Below are 17,240 nucleotides of genomic sequence, written 5' to 3'. Positions count from 1 at the left end.
GCTGAACAATGGTAGTCGTACTCTCAAAATTGGATCGGCTGTTCAATTGCTGTTATAAATTAAAATTACTTGAATAAATTAATGGATAGCATTAATGGATTAAATTATAAAAGTAAAATATCCCCAAAACTTCTGAAAATGAACCGTATATTAATTTGTTTTGTATCTTTGATACAGTTGCATCCTGTTTATTGTGATTATTTACTGTTTTGAAGTCAATGTAGTTAGAATTTATTAATATTTAGTTGGAATTTTAATTAGAATTTTAGTATTTTGAAAAAGATTTCTTAAAGATTCCAAATTAATTCAATTTATTGCACTGTAATATTAAAGCATGTATTTTATTTTCATTCCCTGAAAAATTGTGGCCTTGATTCCATAAAGCGAAAGAATTTTATTGATTAGCCTATCTTAATATGTGAAAAAGTGTAACAGTCATAAATGTAGCAGTTATTTCAACCTACTTTTAAAAATTATCTTATCTTACTTAAACAGATTTTATAATACTTAAATGAAAGGGATGATATTCAAGGCTTCTTGGATATGATTTATGAGGGTTTTATTATTTTTTTTATTTATTTTTATCTAGATGTGTTTTAATATTTAGTCATCAAATCAAATTGTCTTATTTTCTTTATTCTACACAATATTGCAAGTTAAATGAGGTAAGAAAAAATCAGATTAAAAAATTTTTTTTAATCTTTTTGTGGATGTTTTACTGATACTCTCTATTTTTGTTTTTATTTCATTCAGTAAACTATTTTTATTAGTGAAAAAATTATTTTTCTCAATTCAAATAAAAAGTGTGTTTATAATAATGAAATCAAAGTTGAATTGAATGTGAAATTTTATTTTCTTCTAAAATAGTGAAATTGTGTACTTTTATTAGTTAAAAAAAATCCTTATGTATAATTTTTTGTCAATAATTAATTTTATTTTTAAGTCAGAAAAAATCAGATTAAAAAGAAAGGTTTTAATCTTTTTGTGGATATTTTACTGATACTCTCTATTTTCGTTCTTATTTAATTCAGTAAACTATTTTTATTAGTGAAATTTTTCCCCCCCCCAATTCAAATAAAAAGTGTGTTTATAATAATGAAATCAAAGTTGAATTGAATGTGAAATTTTATTTTCTTCTAAAATAGTGAAATTGTGTACTTTTATTAGTTAAAAAAAATCCTTATGTATATTTTTTTGTCTATAATTAATTTTATTTTATAACCGTCCTTGAACAGCAGACTCAATTTTTTAGGCTTATGACTACCAATGTTTAACTCTGTAGTCTTGTAATTTTGAACCCAATCCAAAAAACAAGAGAACTCACGCAAGTATTATAAGAAATTTGCCCTAGTGGAGAACTTTTTGATGGAACCCGCATTCGCGTTACATGGCGAGGAAGACCACGAGAACCTCCCATGGTTAGCCTGACAGTAAAGGGGCTCCTCATCCTTCTACCACTGAGGATATTTCACTTCAGTACTGTGGTCGGGGCAAGCTGGATGCGGATTCATATCGACCAGCCATCGTTGGGATTCGAACCAGGTTCCCCTCATTGGATGGCGAACTTTCTATCCCCTGAGCCATCTCGGTTCTATTTATAATTAATTGTAAATTGGTGAAGAAACAGGGTGAGTTAGGCACTGAGATGTTCTTGTGTGGGAACTTTATTCTAATCTTGGTGGCTGCGTGAAGCCCACCCAGATTAACCCACTGACAGTTCTGCAAGTTATTCTAATCTTGGTGGCTGCGTGAAGCCCACACAGATTAACCCACTGACAGTTTTGCAAGTTATTCTAATCTTGGTGGCTGTGTGGAGCCCACCCAGATTAACCCACTGACAGTTCTGCAAGTTATTCTAATCTTGGTGGCTGTGTGAAGCCCACCCAGATTAACCCACTGACAGTTCTGCAATTATTCTAATCTTGGTGGCTGTGTGAAGCCCATCCAGATTAACCCACTGACGGTTCTGCAAGTAAAATGTCTTTTTAACCTGCAGTCTTTTCGTTAGCAAAACCGGTTTTTTCATTTTAATAGATAGGGGAATAGTGTGTAAAGGAGAAACATTCTCCCAATTGTGCCCATTTGCTAAACCGCCAGTGAGTTAAGATCGATAGGTAGCAACTTGTCTGAGAAGTGAAGATGGCTGGTGCTTAATACTGAGCCCATCATACCTTTAATTTCGAAATTTGTAAGCTTTATCTCCGTAACCCGCCCTCCCGATTGATAAATTAATGTCATGAGGTGCGGGAGAGAATGTTTTACTTTTTTTAGTCTTGATGTCAATCCAACATAATCTTAGTGTAATTTTATCTGAAAAAAAAAATAAAGAATTAACAGTAAGGCATTTTTAGGTACCTGGAAATAATAACTACTTGTCAAGAATTTGGTGGTTCTCAATCTTCAGCTATTTTGAAAAGAATGTTGGTGGGGTTGTGCCTAGGCAGTATGAGTGGCCTTTGCCTTGGCCCAGGAGATTTTCAAAACATACACGAATATCCTAGCACAGTTGAATATGTGGTAAGTTAGATTATGGTATATTTTTGGAATTTGTGTAATCTAAACCTTTATTTTGTTATAAAAGCAGTTTATCAAAGAGTTCTTGTGTTTAAATGTATATCAAGCATGAGAGTTATACATTTTTACAAACTGTAATTACTATCATAAATAATTACTAGCTAAATATTGTTTCTAACAATTTTTAAAAATTATGATTGGCCAAATTTTCCTTATTTGTTAAATGTAGCTATCAATCTGGCAAACTTAGTTTTGTCACATAAATTAAGATATTTCTTATAATATTCAAGTGAATATATCCAGTTTTCAAATAAAGCTAGACAATTCTATGTATATCTTGAGATCATGTGTTATGATATGCAGTTTATAGTTAACTGCATTACATAATAGTTGAGGCAAAATGCCGATATAAAAGTAAAATATACCAGAATTATGTGAATTATTTAAGCATTTATGTTCTTTGCATTCCAATTGACTTAAAATTAATCTAATAAAAGTTCAGGAAATTGTGTGTCTAAAATTATTGTTTAGTAAATCAAAGCTTAAAAAAATGAGTTAATTTAAAAGTTGAAATGCGAATGTGGTTAATGTGAATATTAAATTGTCTTTAAACTTTCATTCAATTTCTTAAAATTCCATGGTGTACTGTTCTTTTTTAGTAAAATATTTTTTAAATTGTTTAACTTCCATTATGATACTTACTTAGATTGATATTTTACATTTTAGGTCAGCCAGGATGTCGTAGATGTTCTCCAGTTGGCCACATTGCTCTGACATCATATTTATGAGTGATCTATATTTTCTTTTACAAACAAATGAGATCTGAGCGCGTCCTTTGTGCAAGAATATATATATATTAAAACTTTTTCCTTTCCTTTTACATATTATCAGTAAATATAAAACTGTTGCATTAGCAAGCTATTTTCTCTTGAAGGTTGATTGCAAAGAATGTTTGTTCTGTGAGCGACTGAACTGAATAAAAGAAATAAACATTATCAGTGTTTCACTTCTTATTATTGATTCGATTGTCACATTAGGGATTCTCTAATTTTTTACTGAAGTACTTTTCACATTGTAGAACTCAATTTTATATGAACATTTTAGTCAAATTAGCAATTGTTGAGTGATGCTCAATTTATGTTTGTGCTTAAAATATTATTATTATTAATTTTTTTTTTGTCATATCTGTGAAGTTATGTCTTTTATTCTGCAACTGAATTTCCTGGTTTTTACCTCAATACATTATTTTAATCATTGTGTGTCCAAAGTTATATTAAAATTTAATAAACAATATGAAAAATTCTGAGATTAGAAAGTACTTTATGCAAAATATATTTTTTTAATTCCAACTAGTAAGTGAAACTAATAATAATTTCTTTTTTTAAAAAAGAGTATTTTTTTCTTTCAAAATTTTCTTTCTTATATAAAATTATAAAAAAATTTTTTTGGTTGTCTTTATAAAATAAGTTCAATTTGATAATTTTTGTTTTTGCTAATGAAATTTTAGTTCTGTTATGATGAGTGTTTTTTAGAATTATTATAGATTATCATATTTTTTTTTAATTAACGTTTCATTAAATGTCGTATACCGATGTATACTTGGAACTATAATTAAATTCAGGTATACGAGAGATGTTTGGTTTCTGAATTTACTTTGCTGTTTCTTTAAACTCACTAACTTTTATTTGTTAATAACTAAGTCTTTTCTTTAAATTATTAAAATAATAGTGCTGAAGTTATTTTATTTTTGTAAATACAAGTTAAGCAAAAAATTGTGATTAAGCATTCAAGGACCTTTTATAATTTAAATACTAAAATATTATATTTTTCATGTGTAAAATTTCAAAAAACTATTGAATACATCTTAAAACCAAACATTTCTTATGCAAACTCAAAAATATATTAACATTGAATATGAATAAGTTTATTGAATTATATTTTTGCATTTTTTGGACAATTGTCATCAAATTAAAAATGTTTTCAGTATGTTAGAATAGTTATATTATTATTATTTTTATTTACTAAATGTCATTCACAATAATTGAAATATTGCCCATGTATCATATTTTTGGTTGTATTGAATGTTTTTTCTTTCTTTAGAATTGCTTACATTTAGTTTTCAAATCATATTTAAAAATTTTAGTGTAATTGCAATGAAAATATATTTATTAAAACAATATTTGTTTTCCTATACAAATTCTACTTTAAATCTATTAGTCATTCTTAGAGCTTATTGTATGTTAATACTTTCAGAGCTACAAAGTTTTACCCTTTTTCAAATGATAGTTTTTATCCTTAGCACAGTTTCTTAAATAAAATCAATTTTCAATTTTTTTAAAAATGTTTTTATCAATTATGTATTATAGGCGGGCAATTATTAAAAAGTTGCCCTTACTATTCCTGTAGGGTATGTGATGAATTCTGTACCTTTCAAAGTACTGGTCTTTATTATTTCTTTTAGTAATACATATTTCCCTCTTTCAATGCATCTGCCCATTTGCTCTTTATGTTATATCAACTGAAATACACTACAGCCTCTAACATCTGGAAACTTCTGAAAATCATATAATTTTTTCAATTCTGAAAAGAAATTAACTTTTTCAATTTTGAATTTGGGGCAAGATCCAGAGGTTTTCAATATAATATTGTAATATATATATACACAAAAAGGATTTTTAAATCCGTTGAAATCCACTGTATTTACCAACAAAAAAAATATATGATTGAGAAGAACACATAAATTCACGATTTGCATTTCTGAAAGTGATGAGGTGCTGAAATGCACGATTCAAAATTCACGTGTTGTAACAATATCCTATTAAAAACATCAAGATTTTTGATCCATTTAGAAATCAATGTTAATAGTGTTCAAGAAACATATGATATGAGAATTTACAATTGATTCATTGTGAGTCTAGGGCATTATAAAGAAATTTCCATGTCCTAGTATGGGATGAAATTTGAAAATTTCAAAACCATGTGGAAATCTATTGTAAAAAAAAGTAAACAGAGTGGATTCACAATGGAATTATTATTAGGCTTGTAACTTTAAGATCTCTATCAGTTTATTATCTAAAATGCATAAATTTCTGCTTTTTTTGTCCTATTTTCTATTATTACGATGGCTAAAGTACTTATCATAGAATCCATAGCTAAATATTAAGAATTAGTTGAAAACAAAGCAGTTTAAAAATTAAATGTAGTTTATTTATTTTGTTCTTTTTTAGAATAGATTTATTTTTGTCTACTTGAGTACATTATTTTTTGCTAAATATTTCAATGTTAATTATATGAATAATAAATTCCTTGCTCTTAAGATTATTTTTCTCAGGGAATGCTATTTTAAATACCTTTTCTAGATTTGATGTTCCTAACATTGACTTCTTAAATCTAAACCTTTGTATTTTTTCCTGAAAATTGAAATATTTGTGTATCATTATTTATTTGTAAATAGTTATATTTATTCATTATTGCTTCAAGTTTCAAAGTTGCATGAAAGTGAGATAGTTTTTTTTTAAAAAAAAACTACACTAATTTAAGCCCAATTTAATCACTGTATTAGGTAATTTTTTTTTATAAACATTGATAATACATTACATTCCCTGATACTGCCATAAGTTTATTTCAATTTTTGTCAATTTTGAAGCTTAGCAGGTGAAATGAAACATTGTATATACTCGTGTATTAGCCTACTATTCTTTAATACAAAGCAAAAGGGTCAATTTGTTCTTACAATTGACAAATTAAGTGTCGTGTAAATTCATCATTGCTTCGATAAGCATTCAAGATAATTCATGGGATATATTAGAACCAAGTTTAATAAAATGTATGTATATGAAATGTCTGATTATTTTCTTCTCTCCATTGGCTGATTCTATTCTTTTTTCTTACTTTAAATTTTCCTTCTTAACTAACATCAGTGGCGGAATAGCCCATGAAGGGCCAAGACCTACTATGCTCATCCCAGTTTTCTTGACCTTGGTTTCTGAGTTGCAGACACAAATGTTCTGGTTGAGTGATCAGCCTAATGCGGAATCCCCACTTTTTCGTCACCAAGCATGCTTGGTACTCATTTTATAGACCCATTGAAAGGATGAGTGATTCTTGCTCGATCCGAGGACAGAACCTTGAACCTACCTGTGGCACGTAAGCGCAAAGTACTACCATTCAGGCATCAATTTTCCTTCTATCCCATATTATTTTTTTATATAGTAGATTACGATTGAAGTTCTCCCCACTTAAAATTCCCCCTATTTTTATACATTCTAAATACAATCCTCTTCTATTTCGTATTGCTTTTGCATATAGTAATTGATTGAAAATTTCTTATTTTTCTTTTTCTCCCTTAAAATCCCCCCCTTTTTTTTATATGTAATGCAATCAAATGATATTAATTTCTGATATAGTTGAAGATAAATTCCCTTTTTTGATTTTTCTTCAGCAGATGCGACCTTTTTCAATGCTATGATATTTCTTTTTCTTGTAGTTGGAGATTAAAAATTTTCTTTAAAAAAAATTGTAATAAAATGAAGCAAATTCTTTTTTCTTTCTGTAATTAGAAGTTATTGGCTTAACTGCGAGTATATACATAAATTCATTAGATTTAGACTAAAGTGTACTTGTTTTAGAATGTATTCATGTTTAAAATACTAAGAGTTTTAAATGTCAACATACATATTTCTAAATTTAGTTGAGCATTGCACTCATAATTAGTAAGTTTTCACTTTTACGAGATTTGATGATGCATAATTCTTGTCTTTTCTATGTTTTATACTTTAGCGATTATTGTTTCTACATTAAAAAAAAAACAGGGGTGCCAAATTAAAAGTATCCATGCTTATCAATTAAAATTAAATGCCAAAAAAGTACAAATTTCAGATCACTCCTTTGGAAAATTATAAACATTATTCATTGCTTTATAAATTATAATATGTTGTATATAGGATCTTTTATTTAAGCTGGACTTGACTATCCAAACCAAAATGTTTGATATTATAATTATTAATGCTATTGGAATTTACTATTGCAAATGTATACATTTTTAATTACTAAAAAGTGCATTTGGTTATATGTAATGCAAGATGAATTTTTCTTTTAAAGAATGTTTTTTGGATCTATACTTGCTTCTTTTTTCTATTAATAGTTTGATATTTCCGCTAAAAAAAAGATTTTCATGTGTATATATGAGAATTTAGTATTTTACTGGTTGATGAAGTGCATTTATTTCTTAAGCACACTTGTACTGTAAATGCTATTAAGAGGCCCTTGTAGATCCATTTAAATGTATATAAATGTTACTAAATATTTCAACTTTATATCTAATATTTGTATTTCTGCAGCATAAAGTGAAAGATATAGAGTTGTAAAAGATTTAAATTCGTTTACAATAAATGTATTTTTGTACTCTATTTTTAGAATTTTTTTTGAAAAGAAGCTCACATGTAATAACTAATAATGTTGATGTTAACTGAATTAGCCTTATGAGTGTATGTGAAACTTATGTATTTAAAACGAGAAATTAACTTTAAATGTACCTTATATCCAGAAAAATTTTTAAAAATAAAATGAAATATTAGATTTTGAGGAAAAAACTAATATACACTTGTTTTCTCTAGAAAGATTTTCAATAATTGGCTATCATTTAGTGAAGTCATTAAAAATTTCCAAGCTTTTAAAATTTTTTTAATTTCATAAATTAAATTTTTTTTAATTATTCTTAATCCTATTATAATTTAATTTTTATCACATTTTATAAAAAGCTAATATAAATGTTTTTATTCTTTTTTTTAACATACAATGTAACAGCTGACTTTTTGATTCTATATGAGTTTATAACTCATTAATTCAGCATCACCATTATCAGATATCAAAATTTGTTTTTAACTTTATTTTCTAGCTACTTTATTTTTATAATGTTTTCAATTAATTCTTTTAATTATATTTTTATAATGTTAGCTTACAGAAAAACGAAATTTAAAATAGAGTTTAGTATTTGAAAAGTCACAACACTGAATCAATGATTTATACACTTGTATTGAATTAAAAAGTTAGTCATTGATTGTTAAGAACAGAATTAAAGTATTTATGGATTCGCTTTTTATAAAATGTTATCAAAATTTAATGATTGATTTAATTATGATAGGATTAAGAATGATTAAAAAATTTAAATTGAAGAAATTTTAAAAGCTATGAAATAGGTAATGTCTATAAGGGCATCAGACATATGAATATCAACAAATTTAAAGAACAAATAAAGAAATTAATAGTTAATGGAAGAACCAATGTGGTTGTATCTTTGAAATTTTCTTTAGCTGCTATTTTTAACTATATTACATCCTATTACAATTGTAAAAGTTTATTTGACAAAAAAGATTAATTGTCAATTAATTTCTTTTTCACGATGGAGATTTTTTTTCGTCTTATTAAATCAAACCTCTATAAAACTAACATCTATGACTAAATTTCTATCACAATCAATGTATTCATTTATAAGCTGTTTAATAATAAAAAACAGCAATACAAAAATCTTGTTGAAGGGGTAATTCCATTTATAATTAATAATTTTGTAATCCCCAGGAATAAAAATTAATTTTGAAAGGAAAAAATTATTTGAATTTTTCTATTACAATTGTTATTAGTCTAATTTTGAAAAGCTAGAGAATGATTCGGTGTTTTTTTTTTCCCTGCTGATTGTTACATTGAAATTTTTTTGAAGATGTGAATTTAAAAAAAAAAAAAAAGACTCAATTCTCTATATTTGTGACAGGGTTCCCCAAGTTCATGGGAATTTGATTTTGAGAAGAAAAAAAAAGTCAAGGTTAATGCAATTTTTTGCCTAAAAATCTTTCAACAAACCTGAAAAATAACATTATGGTAACCAATTAGTTTCAAAATCTAACATTTATTTTTATTGAAGAAAATTAGCTTTAACATAAGAAATTTATTTTTTAGAATTCTAAAAATGAATTTTAAATGAACAAAATGAATATATATATAATAATATATTCATTTCAAAAATATTCTTTGTTAAAAAAATAGATATATAGTTTAAAATTTTTTCAAATATAACTATATTTCTAGTTAAATAATTCTAAGTTTTTAAAAATTAAAAAATACTTGTAATATGTAATAGTTGACTAGACTCGAATAAATTGTTTCATTGAGTTTTTCAAATTTTATCTCTGTTCCTGTACAAAATAATGCTTTTATCCATGATTAATTTACTTGAGTATTATAAAATCTACTTGTTAAATTTTGTCCTAGTGTTTTCCTGCAGATTTAAGATACGGCATAATTTTTGTCAAAAAGCAAATTTTATTACTTATTCATTAAATAAATCTAATTCTAAAGAAATATAGCCACATACTGCAATAATATTTTAGAAATTTTATTAAGATTTTCACAGAAAACCTAGAGAAAGTCAAGAAATTTTGTTTCTTAAATTGAGTGGTAACCCAACCGTGGGTAAAAGTTTTTTATTGGTGGAGTGTCAAAACGCGAAGCAAAAATTTCTTCCTAGTTTTAACTTCCGATCGGCAAGTTATTTTAATCAGATGGAATCTTAAAATTACAGGTATGTATTATTTTTTCCTTGTTTTTTAAATTAATCTTAATTTAAAATATCTCTAATATGAAAAACCGATCTTAAATAATTATACATTTTGGGAAATATTAATAAAATGCTTTTTAAAATTATGATAGCTGTACTTGACACTTTTCTGAAGTAATATTTAATTTTAGTATTCTAAAGTTATTTGTTACTATTAGTTATTCGTTAAGATGTTAGTTTTCTAATTAGAGATATTATATGGTAAAATATTTAGGTAACAACAAACTAAAAGTTAAGTTTTTTTTTGGGGGGGGGGATAAAAAAGAAATTTAAAGTAATTTAAGGAAGATTTTAGAGGTGTTAAAATAACTAAGACAGAATTGCATCACTAATGTGTTTTCAAACTTCAATCACATTTTCCTGGCAACCATTTCAGCTTCATCATAAAATTATTCAAGCGTGCTTTATTTTTAGTTTTGATGAGACTGCATCTTTGCAATGAAGCCCGGTTTTTTTTGTAAGATTTTAATTTTTGTAAGCTTCAATAATATAATTTATGGGATGATGTTGCTAAATGATTTCCAGGAAAAAATGACGTATGTCATAAAATTTGTATGTGTTACGTACAGTTGTTATGAATAACAACTCCACACTTTATATCTTGGCTATTTCTTCCCATAAAAACACAATAAATAGGATTTAACTTATTAAAAATACACCTTTACTGAACAAATGATGTAAAAAAACATGGAATTTTCCTACTTTTATTTTTTTGGGCGTAAAAACACCTTTACTCAGGAATGAATTTGTATAAAAGATTAATCTTTCTGGTATGATTTGTGAATAAATTTTCCATCCTTTTTCGACACCAATCATTATCTGATTACATTATAGGTGCTAATTTATATTACAACTGACTTTTTTATTTCTCACTAGCATATGTTTCATAACTATATGAAGATTTAAGTAAAAAGCTTTAAAATTATACTTATGGACAACTTTTCGTTATGTTCTTGTATAGAGAATTATTTTCTGCAAAAAATAAAAGTCAAGTTGTCTTTAAATAGTTGTCAAATCCTATTAAGTAAAAAATAAATTTCATAAAATATTTTTAACCCCCTTTTTTTTGTTTTACATTTTTTCCCCTTCCTGTTTGTAATATTTTATTTAGAGTAAATAGTTGCTTTTAAAACCTCTTTAATTTGTACCAAATCTGCTTAAACCAGCTCTAATAATGGTGTTTTTTCATAATACATAATTGCTTCGAATAATTAGTTTTGAAAGATGAAATTTGCTGTTTTGTGAATATATATAGTATTGCTACATAAATTTTTTTGATCTTTAAGACATCATTGTGCTCTGGTTAATTAAAATATTATTCATTGAGAGTAAAATATGTTTATATTTAAAGTTGAGATTATTTGTAATATTTCATTCTCAATATTAATAGCAAATACTTTAAATGATTATATTGATTTAAGTCATATCTATTTATTTCTAGGTAAATTATCTTTGTTTTTAATAATTACAAAAATAGATGGCAGCACTATTGAATATAAAAAGAGGGTAACATAGCTTGATTAAAATTTAGCTTCCAGGCCTCTTTGATGGCTTGTACCTGAGACATTACTCTTTGCTTCTACTTTTTAAAGTTTATTTTCCCTTTACTCTTTAAAATTAAGGTACTTAAAAAAAAAAAAGGAAAACTACTGATATTAATATAAAAACTGATTAAGTTTTCGGGGCCCTTCAAATAGTATGCACACAAAAATGGAGAAATTTAAATTTCTCCATTTTTCATCCCCTCCCTCAGAGTACATACATTTCATTAGTCTACCCCCCTTTTTCATAAAAATTAAAATAATTATGTTTTAAATAAAATTAAGTATTTATTATGTATGTATAATGTTACATACATATTATGTTACATATGTATAATACATGTGTAGGAAAAAGTCAAACTTAAATTTAGTGAATGCTTATAATGTACGTTTTTTGTATAATACCTCCCCCCTTCGGGACGTACATACTTTTTGAACGGCCCCTTATAACATATTCACTACTTTTGTTATTTAAATGAACTTTTAAGATTGATCGGAACGATTTTACTATAGCAGGAGATTTACAGTAAAATCGATTTATTGAAAATCCTAATCATTTGCACTAAAGTAATATAATAAAATATTTAAAACTACATATTTGATTTCCTGCGAATATATTTAGTCGAAAGTTGATAAAATTGGTAAACTATTATCTGAGCATTTTTAAAAAAAAATATTAAGCATGAAAAAATGAGCTATACTGAGAAAAGGTCTTGTATTATGTTATTTTGCTAAGTCTTAAAATTTTAAAGATCTTATCCTATGAAGATATCATTTTAATGTTCTACAGTAATTTTTACTAATGGGAGCGACTACTGTCAGCTGTATATACAAATTTTACTTTAATCTTAGAGAACCTCTTTCATGCCAAGAATGTGAATTCTAATTTCTATGACATTAAGTTTAAAATGAGTGTTAAGGATTGAAATTGGTAATTTGCAAATACTAATTTAAGACTGGTATAATCTTTATTTCTTTAAAAGTTTCTGGATTTATTAATAAAAGGCCGAATTTTTCATTCGTACTTGAATGAAAAAAAAAATGAAAGTTAATTTAAGAGCAAGTTTTTGTGTTTGATTTTTATTATAATTTAAAATATATATATATTGATAAAAAGACAGTGAGTGTTATACTATGTTTTTCTCTGATAATTACTTTCTCATATATTCTTTAAATGACACCTATTAACAAACATTAATTTATCATCATTCTGAAGGGAAACTTATATTTTTTGCTGTTATAATGCATTAGCAGTGCAACATGATGCATATCAAAATATGGTGTACTAAGTAATCGGCCTTAATCTTCTCAACTTTAAGATCTTGTGTGAAAGGAATATTTGTCATAACTATTTTTCACGAGAGAATTTTTATCTTTTCATGTCTGATGTTTTTGTTTTGGATAGTTCCAATTCAGTCACAAGACAATTGTTGGTTACTTATATCCTATTCGAGCAGGTATGATTTACCAACACTTTGTTCAGTATTATTCTGCTTAATATTTTAATGAAAAGATTAAGTAAAATCTGTTTCAACTGGTTTTTTTTTAGAAAATTAAATAGAACATATGCAACCTACAACAAAGAAAAACAACTTGTCATCAAAATTAATATTATAGAATAAATAGTACAGGGGCAAAATAGTAAGTTTTTATTTATACTATCAAATTTCTTACTTTTTTTTATCATTGAATTTCAGGATAAGGGCAAAGAAAAAAGAACCTTAATAGTTAAACTTATACTGTTTTTTCCAATAATTATTTGTACTATAAATATGAGGGTTGATTGATTGATTTACGTCGCACTAGAGCTGCACAATGGGCTATTGGCGACGGTCTGGGAAACATCCCTGAGGATGATCCGAAGACATGCCATCACAATTTTGATCCTCTGCAGAGGGGATAGCACCCCTGCTTCGGTAGCCTGACGACCTGCACGCGAAGTCGAGCACTTTACGGTAGAACAGTTTTAATGAGGACCAATACCGCACACCCTCAGTCCCTACGCAGACTGATCTAAGTGGTCACCCACCCGCACACTGACGCTTGACTTCGGTGATCTGCTGGGAACCGTGTCTTAACGATCAGTCCACTGCGGGACATGAATATGAGGGAAGGTTACATTAGTATCCGTTTATGTTACCTCAGCTTGGTGAGGGTGGACGTTTATATTTGAAATAGTTTTGATTTAATTGTATTTAACCTCTCCCTCATAGAAAGTCACAAAAATGAGAGAAATAAACCACTTTAAATAGAATAGAAATAATTAAATGTTACTTGGCTGGCTTGGTACCATTTTAATACCCGGACCATGGCTTAAAGGTTGACCACTGCTCTAACTAGATGATATTCAGATTCCACCTTCCCATGTACCGAAGAAAGTTATTAAAATCATTTTTGTTTGCAATTTCCTCCACTCAGTTTTAGAGATATGTTAATAATTAGATTGCCATTTTTATTAATTTGCAATACAACAAGCACATGAAAAAAAAAACAAAAACAATGTAATGTATAAAGAAAAAGAAACTTGACGCAGAAATAAGACATCCAATAAAAACTGAAATAACTTTACTGGAAAAAGTTTACAACAAAATGAGATTGAAATGGAGTGATGAAATGAAACATTTTGAAAGACTGCTCATTTAGAATAATAGCATGAACTTCAACAGAAGCTGTTTAAAAAATAATCCATTAAATTACATGCGAAATGAATAATGCTGTATAAAGGAGGTCTGATGGTACAAAGTTAAAAACTTGAATTTACATAATCTTTTTGTACTAAATTACAATTTGATAAAATAGTCGACAATGTATTTTTTAATGAACGAAATTATACAAGTTTTGAAACCTTGAGTCACTATGAGTTCTATGTACAAGACTTAATATATAAACATGCAACATTTAATTATGTATAAAATGGGTTCTTTCAGGCTGTAGACACGCCTGGAAATAAAATTAAAATCTGGTTTTTTGTGTAACCAACTTTATAAAACATATGTCCTTTCTTCTTTGGTAACATGTTTTGACATGGGTTCAAATTTGATAATCTTCCTAATAGAGTTTTGATATATTGTTGACAACACTGCAACGAGAAAGATTTATCAGGATGGCTTCTTTAATACCGAAAATGAGATGCTTTCACAGGACCCGTAAAAATGTTTGAATTGACAATCTTCATCTGTTTCACACAGCTGATACTTGGGTTTCATCATCTAAAAAAATAAGCATTCTTTTAGAGAAGAGAGGTTTTATCCAGTTTTGATGTTGAAAACTCAACCCAAGATGAGTCTAGCAAATCATGTTACAGTATACTGACTTTAAATCAAATGTTTGAAAACATCTATCTGTGTAGTTACTGAGAAGTGCCGTCACCAATTATTCACCAAATTATCAAGAGAAGTAAAATGAATGTGCTTAATTTTTAATATTTAAATTCAATACACATATTTTGTAATTTTATTTATGTTTTTAATAAATATAATTCCTGTAAAAATTATTTTTTTTAATACCTTTTAAATGAGTATTTAATTGCGGCTCGCGAAAAATTTAAAATTTTGAAAAATGGCTCGACTTTAAAGGAGCTTGGCCACCCCTGACATATAACATTTCGAGTTCATTTAATGACCATCATAACTGGAAAATATTGCAATTTTTCTATTTTTGATGACTATATAAATCCCTAAAATTCCCTATGCGTAAAATATTGAGTACATTATGCAACAATTATCATGAAATTTATATTATTTCGTAAAATCCACTGGATTTTTCCTACTGATTGTTGAGTTGCCAGCTATGATAAAGTCATAAGAAAAAGAAACAACTAAGGACACTAACATTTTTAATTTATTACTATTTTTCTCCGCCATTCCACAGCTAATCTTATGAATGTCTGTCCTTATCTCAAAGTAGGTTTTATTATAATGCTAGTTGAATTAAAAATGCATAAGGATTTTTACCTATTGGTTAATGTTGAAACCTATTGGTTACCTATTGGTTAATGTTGAAAAAGTCTAAAAGTAAACTTTTGATGCAGATTTAAAAAAAAAAAAAACTACACAGAGAAAGTATACAGCTTACCGTCGTCATCAGGATCTGTGCAATCACCATAATAACTTGTGGATCCTTCAACACTGTGTGCCCTTCCAAGGACCATCTGTCGACTTCTAGCGGCCATTTGGGCTGCTATTGTGTAGTCTGGTGGTCGATGTGATCTGGGATAGGGTGGAGGAGGAGCATTTCTGGGAGGGGGTGGAGGTGGGAGGACATGTGTAGGATGTTGAATCGCTGTAAAGAATTTTTTTATTTCATAAATCAACTTACTGGAAGTGAACATTTTTCAAATAAGTAATGTTCTGTGGACATAACGCATCAAATTTAATTTACATTTAGAAGTTATGTACTTTTAGTGTTATTTTTTTTTCCTTCATTAGACGGCAAGAATCTTTGATTGAACACCATTCTAACATTTGGTGGTGGGTAATTGAATTTTTATTGCTTGATTATGAGATAGAATTATTCCATATCATAATGGAGTAATAAATTTTTTTTTAAAACAATCTTTCAAAATTAACCTGTTTCTCCCATGAAAAATACCAAGTTCTGGAATCTTTAACCCCATTTGTTTCAGAGTCAGGGGCGGATCTACTTAAGGGCTTTTTGGGCTGCAGCCCAGGGCCCCGTGGATACAAAGGGCCCCAGTTCCCACTGAAAACAATAGGTGATATTTTGAATTAAAAAAAATATCTAATATTTAAAAAAAAAACTATTATAAGGTTGGCAACCCTGAGATCAATCAACCCATGCATGTGCGCGTCTATCGAACGGAACGGGGAATTACCAGTCGCTAGTTTTTGGTCATTGTATTTTTTCGCGTCTATTACGGGGGACTTCCCGCAGCGCCGCTTAACGCCCGACGTAATTTTTTTTACGCACTTCTGTTCTCGTCGTCAAAGTGACACACTTGTTTAGTTTACTAATAACTGCCTTGACTACCAGCAACCCTCCTATCCCACTGAAAACTATATTGGTGTTCAGCAAGAGGACGGTAATACCGAGGCGGAAAGAAATTTAGAGAATATTAAGTTTGAGAAATATGTTGACGTGGGTTTGTGGCCAGAATCGCTAATTAATGATTTCATTAATGACATACTCTCACATGAAATGACTGACTTTCAAAATAAATATCCAAAAAATATATATTCAGCCTCAATAAAGAAGTACAAAGAACAAAACAGAACATTTTCAAATAGGTATTTCATTAAGAAAATGAAAAATGGTCAGTCACTGGAAAGATCTTGGTTATGTTATTCAACCAGGGTTGGTACTATTTTTTGTTTGACTTGCAAACATTTTTTTCTAAAATCCCTTCCCAATACAAAACCGGATTTTCTGATTGAAAACACATAGGAACTTGTTTAGAAAATCATGAAAATTCTAATGAACATAAGAAATCAATGTTAGTGTGGTTGACACGTGAAGGCAACAAGTTAGTTTTGTCATTAAAAGACTTCGTGAACAACATAAGGCACCAATCAGATCAGAAGCTAAAGGAATATGAAGAGAAAGCTAAAAAATTAAAT

At 27.9% G+C, this 17,240-nt stretch overlaps 2 protein-coding genes across 15 annotated transcripts in view; one reads left to right on the top strand and one right to left on the bottom strand.

The window, feature by feature from the left end:
- The window catches only part of LOC107455859 (phosphatidylcholine:ceramide cholinephosphotransferase 1), a 76,957-nt gene extending 69,035 nt beyond the window's left edge, over nucleotides 1–7,922 (top strand). For all 5 annotated transcript variants that reach the window (XM_043045120.3, XM_043045116.3, XM_043045119.3 and 2 more), the window contains 2 exons: nucleotides 2,352–2,517; nucleotides 3,241–7,922. In XM_043045120.3, coding sequence (XP_042901054.1) covers nucleotides 2,352–2,501 — 150 coding nt within the window. In that variant the 3' untranslated portion in view covers nucleotides 2,502–2,517; nucleotides 3,241–7,922. The remainder of the gene's footprint in view (nucleotides 1–2,351; nucleotides 2,518–3,240) is intronic.
- Nucleotides 7,923–14,212: 6,290 nt separating this feature from the next.
- The window catches only part of LOC107455860 (rap guanine nucleotide exchange factor 2), a 368,973-nt gene continuing 365,945 nt past the window's right edge, over nucleotides 14,213–17,240 (bottom strand). For all 10 annotated transcript variants that reach the window (XM_087151806.1, XM_087151807.1, XM_087151811.1 and 7 more), the window contains 2 exons: nucleotides 15,739–15,945; nucleotides 14,213–14,873 (listed from right to left, as the gene is read on the bottom strand). In XM_087151806.1, the coding sequence (XP_087007932.1) occupies nucleotides 14,845–14,873; nucleotides 15,739–15,945 (236 nt within the window). In that variant the 3' untranslated portion in view covers nucleotides 14,213–14,844. The remainder of the gene's footprint in view (nucleotides 14,874–15,738; nucleotides 15,946–17,240) is intronic.

Source organism: Parasteatoda tepidariorum, chromosome 9 (genome assembly GCF_982258835.1).
Source record: "Parasteatoda tepidariorum strain Cologne lab strain chromosome 9, Ptep-v5.0, whole genome shotgun sequence".
Lineage (NCBI taxonomy): Eukaryota > Metazoa > Arthropoda > Arachnida > Araneae > Theridiidae > Parasteatoda > Parasteatoda tepidariorum.
The sequence above is the reverse complement of the archived record's forward strand: the minus strand, read 5'-3'. Positions and strand labels throughout refer to the sequence as shown.